Source organism: Anabrus simplex, chromosome 3 (genome assembly GCF_040414725.1).
Source record: "Anabrus simplex isolate iqAnaSimp1 chromosome 3, ASM4041472v1, whole genome shotgun sequence".
Taxonomy (NCBI): domain Eukaryota; kingdom Metazoa; phylum Arthropoda; class Insecta; order Orthoptera; family Tettigoniidae; genus Anabrus; species Anabrus simplex.
The window spans coordinates 272382416-272388415 of NC_090267.1; the positions used below are offsets into that span (position 1 = coordinate 272382416).

Genomic DNA, 6000 nt, shown 5'->3' on the forward strand with positions numbered 1-6000 from the left:
CTACCATCCGGAGCCAGATGGACCCTGGTTTTTTTTATGAGGTTGATACTCCTGTTCCTCCTTCCCCATTGCTTGTAAGATGAGGCCCCAGCCTTGTAATTGGCAATGGCGGAGTTGTAAACCTTATGCATTGTATATTAATTTGAAAGCTACCCATTTTGGAAAGTGTGTAGGGTTTTAGGTACTGAAATAAGTATTTTTAGTGCATATTGATTTTTTTATTAGATAGAAATAATAATATGTTAAAAATGTACCATTTTATGAACTTGCTTGTTTACTTCAAAACATGTACATCCTGACTGCAGAAATTTTCTGGACCGAGCTCGATAGCTGCAGTCGCTTAAGTGCGGCTAGTATCCAGTATTCGGGAGATAGTAGTTCCGTGGCAACTAGGAAAAAAAAAAAATTCTGGATCCATACATCTGCAAAGGGTTAAAACTAATGATGCTAATTACTGAAATAAAAAATGTTTAGTTTATAAAACTGCACACTGAAATCTGTTGAAATGTGCGCCCTTCTCCCGTATAGTTCTTAATGTTCCTTCTGTTTCTGTCCTGATGATAAGAGCTCCTCTGAGCAGGCTTCTACATCTCGTCCTTCCTCTGATCCATTAAGCAGGTGGTCAAGAATGTTCTTCAGGACCTCTTTGTGATGTCACTTTCTTTTCTGAGTAGATTCTCATCTTCAAGTGTCCACTGCTTTCCTTTTCCATTAGACCATGCTGCACAGTACAGGTAACTTCATCTTGCCTCCGCTATCTTCATCCAGTTTCTCTACTAAAATCTCCCAACTCAATGTTTTTTCTTCTTGAACTACCCTCATTAACCTTCAGCTTCTTTCCTATATACCTGTTCAAGGTCTTTGCCTCATCCCTTGAGTTCCAAATTCATTTTCTTACTGTCTCTTTCTTTCCATGATTTATGAAATGAGTCTGAAGCTATATATAAATTTTAACATGACATGAAAATGAAAATTCGCAACCTGTTTCTAGTCATTTGACTGGGTCAGGAATGGAATGAATGAATCCCCCCTCTAGCGGCGAGGATACGAATTGTGCCGGCTGCCGAAGCCTGTCGCACACCTCTGGGGCAATGATTAATGACTTACAGATTAAATGATATGATATTGGAGAGTGTTGCTGCAATGAAAGATGACAGGGAAAGCGAGAGTACCCGGAGAAAAACCTGTCCCACCTCAGTTTTGTCCAGCACAAATTTCACGTGGAGTGACCATTATTTGAACCACGGAACCCAGCGGTGAGAGGCCTGCGTGCTGCCGCCTGAGCCACGGAGGCTGCTTTTACATGACATAATTGTGTAAAATAATGGAATATATATTATAAAAGAACAATTAATTCCATCACTAAGGAAAGAAAATTAAATAATCTTCACCCAGAATCAGGCAACAGCAACTGCATTTTCTTCAGCTATCAATAACTCTCCATCATTGCATGACTGCTGGGCTGAGTGGCTTAGATGGTTGAGGCGCTGGCCTTCTAACCCCAACTTGGCAGGTTCGATCCTGGTTCAGTCCAGTGGTATTCCAAGGTACTCAAATATATCAGCCTCGTGTTGGTAGATTTACTGGCACGTGAAAAAACTCCTGTGGGAAAAATTCCGGCACCTCGGCGTCTGAAAACCATGAAAGTTGTTAGTTGGGTGTAAAGCAAATAACGTTGTTCATTGCATGACTCAGGACAGAGTGGGCATTGGCATAGACGACTCATTGTCTATTCTTCTCCATAGTCATATTGTGTTAGTTCTTTGGAATAGCCTCATTTGACAAGGTTGACCCTGGATTTACCAACACCTGATCGTAGTCTGTTCATTGTTGATTAATGCAGTAAAACCATAAAATTTTATGAACTTGCTTATATACTTCAGAATATGTACATCCTGACTGGGAAAATTTCTTGGACCATACATCCTCAAAGGGTTAAAACTAATGATGCTAATTATGATCAAGTGAGGTCAAATAAGAAATGAAAGTGAGGAGCCTAACACAAGTGAAAAGAATGCTGATTCAACAAAATAACCCCATATTCACCATTCAGTGCTCTCAAGTGGTAACATATATGTATACCTGAAAAAAAAAAGCATAATTAAAATAGATTTTTCATTCAAAAAATGGTTTTGGCAGACTGAAGAACCTAACAATTACTTTTTTTAAAGGAGAGAGAAGTTCGGAAAAATTTGACCAGAAGAAAAAATAGATTGATAGGATATGTCTTGAGATTTGTTCAGTTCTTAAAGGGTATCGTGAGCAGTAAGAACAGTAGGAGGTAGACTAAATTACAAATACGATGAACGGATTAGAGTAGATGTATTAGATCCCGCTGCCGGCAGCCCTGAGGTGGTTTCCCGTGGCTTTGGATACAGGATATAGCAGTTATGAGTTGAAAAGGTTAATTACAGGATTGAGTATCATGTAGAGGTGCATCAGCATAGCCTATATACTAATCAGCTATATAACAACTTAACTAGTCTTGGTAAAATCAACCTTCAATGACATGTATTAAGGTCCTTAAGAATGGTTCCTAATATACAATTTGCACCTTTGAGCGCTCATATGGCAAGATTTTAGCAAGTCCAAATACACTGACCTCACAAAAAATGAAATATAACATTCTAGTGGGATAATTTTATTTGAAGCATTTCATCTGGCAATGACTTCTGATTTGACCATGGGAGTACAGTATTTCTTCAACAGAGGAGCCACAAACTCTTTACTCTGAGTCTTGTGTACTGCCGCTTTGTTGAAGGTATTGCAGATAGTGGGTTTTATGGCTGCAATTACATTGGGTAAGCTGGGCGTATACAGCAATACGTCATGGCCAGCTGTTTTAATTTATTCAAGTTAGCAATTGTTAGTGATAGCCATTGTCTCTTATGACCATTGTGACAGTTTATGGACAGATTCTGTGGAATAAAGTTGCAACTCGCTCGGGATAAAGTTGTAAAGGTCTGTAGCTTTGGTGGATGATGGGAGAAGCTTATGCTACGTAGCAAATGTTCTTGGGGCATCATATGGGAGTGTTCAGTGTTCAATTAAACATTTTTGGGAGGTTTGTGCTTACGACAGAATGCCCTTGTTAGAACCCAGAAGACGTACATCTCTGAGGGATGACAGATTTCTGGTCCTTCAGATTTTCTAGGACTGTCACACTACAGTGGTTCAGGCAAAAAATCACCTCGCAAATGTCCGAAATGTTCACGTTATGAAGTCAAGACGTTCTGCATCAGGACCCATTCTGTCACAAGCACACACGGTAACATGACTGAATTTTACAATGCAGTGTCAGGACTGGACTACAGAACAGTGGAGCAAGGTTCTTTTTTCAGATGAAAGCAGATTTAGCCTCAGGTCTCCAAATGGCTGTGGAAGAATTTGGAGGAGACGGGGAGAGAGGTATTCACCTGCTTGTTTCTCACAAAGGTAATGGTATGGGGAGACATAAATACCCACGCCCGCACTGAAGTTGTGCCAGTCAATGGTGGGGTGCTCAATGCCAGAGGGAGGTTCTTAGTGAAAATGAAGTCCTTTTTGCGCCATTCATCAGCAACAAGTTTACATTCACGCATGACAGTGCATACCCCCATGATTCTGGATGCGTCATGCTGTACCTTCATGACGGTCGGGATAAGATCTCTGGTCTGGACAGCATGTAGCCCGGACTTAAATCCCATTGAACACGTATGGGACGTGCTTGCTTGGAGACTTTGGAGTTGACATTGAGAGCCCTGGAAGAACTGAGGGAAATTTTGGTTGAAGAATGGGACCTCATTCCTCAAGAGGATTTGCATGTACATGTGGATCCAGTGTCAAAACATCTGCAGGCAGCAATATGAGCAAAGGATGGAAACTCAACCTTTTATAGCTTTCTCATGCTTTTACATTTTCAGTAGCCCTGTAAAGTGTAGTTTTTTTTATTAAGTGCCATTTACCCGACTGCGATAATGATGATGGAAATGTGTTGGATTTGGTGGTACTAACTATGCAAACACATTTTTAAAACATTTCATATAATTCTGTACCCAAAATGGCTTTTTCCTTAATTGTTTTAAAAATCATAGTTTAGTAAATTAAGAAATAAAAATTTTAGTGAGTCCAAACAATAAAAATGTTGTAATCAAAATGTCAGTGATCCATTTTTTGTGCCGATGAGTGTAGTTTACAGAAGTCAGCAAAAAATTTAGGGATGATTCATCTGGCATAGTCATTGATTTAAGATGATACTTATGTCAAAGGAAATAGTTTCTTGGCTCATAGACATGCTTCTTATCAGCATCAACTTCAGTCATGCTGAACTTGGTTGTATCCATGTTGAGAATTTGGCTTAAATGTGACCGTGTCTGCCCGTTGATTGTTGTCAGTAGCAAAGAACATATGTACCTCTTTAGATGTTGAATCCTTTGTCCTTCAAACCATTAACAGTGGTTGATCTCGTAGTGTTATGTCACAAGTTTTGTAAGAGTGCACTGTGGTCACAGAATTCCAGAACATGAGTAAGTATTTCAAACTCCCTATGATAATGCCAGCAGAGGTTGTTGTGCTGAAATATATTTGCTATAGTACACAAGTGACATATCCATGGTCATTTTAATAGCTTTTAGTCAATCCCTGCATCATCATCTCTTTTAAAGTTAAACTTGATTACTGCCTGTAGGACTTTACATTAAAGTGTTGGGTCTTAAAATATTATTGTTAATGCTTTTCAGTCCACCCTAATGATATTCCTGTACTTCAGTGTACATTTTTCTTACCTCTCCATAAATATGATCTACTTGCATAAAATGAATAATCTCCTTTCTTGTTTTTTTATATGCAGGATTTCTATACGAGCTGGAACAAATTTCAATGACCTGCAGGAAGTTGAAGTGATTGACTTGAACGAGCCTACCGGATGGGTGCTTATTCCTGTGAAAGATATTAATGAGAAGCCAATTCGCACTTTCATGATACAGATTGCTGTTATAAGTAATCATCAGAATGGAAGAGACACGCATATGAGACAGATTAAAATCCACTCGCCTATGCAGAATAGAAGTGTTGGCATTGGAGAGTTTGGTAATTTTGTGACAGTAGCTTGTCAACAGTATAGTTGTGTAAGATAAAAAAGACAGTGAATTTGAATCTTGAAATAGCTTGCCATTATTTACCTGGATTTTAAATTCTGAATTATTTATTATGTATACTCTTTTTTAAATTTTTTTTATTTCATTGACATCTTCCTCTGAATGCCCCTGTACTAGGACATATTCCAACATGTTCCATATAAATTATTTGTTAGGAAATAATGTAAGTGTATTTTAAGGCAGTTAAATGAAAAACAGAAAATACATCAATATTGTTTGTTTTCTACTTCAGGATTTTTTCATTAAGTTCATTTTTATTTTTAAAGAACAGTCTAGGTACTGTCAAACTTTTTTCCTATTCATTTTGGAATGTTATCCTACTACTGGTGCAACTGTATATTTTTTTGCATGATCTGTGACTTTGGAATAAGTTAAATAAAAATCTCAAAAGTGGAATAAAGTCTGTTGGTTCAGATGGAAGTAAAAACACTGTTTGATATATTCAGAATCCAGTTCTGATTGTAGACCTTTTCTCACCCTCTCCCTTAAGGCAAGAGTGTATAAGACAAATTGTTTTTGAAGTTCATTAATTATTTTTTATTTGTGGTTGTAGTAACTATTGTCCATGTCTTTGGTTTCTTCTCTAGAAACCGCTCACTTAAAAATATATACGTAGAAAACTACTTATCAGATGGTAATGAGACTTTTATATGTTACAGCCACATGTATTCGTAGTGTAATAGTCAAGGTACAATTTTTTTCAACTACCCCAAGGAAAGTTCTTATTATTTTACCACAGCAACTTTTTCTCAGCCCAGGATAAACATAGAACAAGAAACTTGGGCTTGTTTTGAAGCACTCAGTCGTGGTTATCAGAAACTACAACAACTGTAACCGTACAGTGTGATACTGAATTTATGAAGAG

The 6000-nt window shown here is 37.9% G+C and overlaps 1 protein-coding gene across 1 annotated transcript in view; it reads left to right on the forward strand.

The window, feature by feature from the left end:
- APC10 (anaphase-promoting complex subunit 10) overlaps nt 1–5562 on the forward strand; it is a 54487-nt gene extending 48925 nt beyond the window's left edge. The window contains exon 3 of the mRNA XM_067144349.2: nt 4829–5562. Coding sequence (XP_067000450.1) covers nt 4829–5114 — 286 coding nt within the window. The 3' untranslated portion in view covers nt 5115–5562. The remainder of the gene's footprint in view (nt 1–4828) is intronic.
- Nucleotides 5563–6000: the final 438 nt, after the last annotated feature.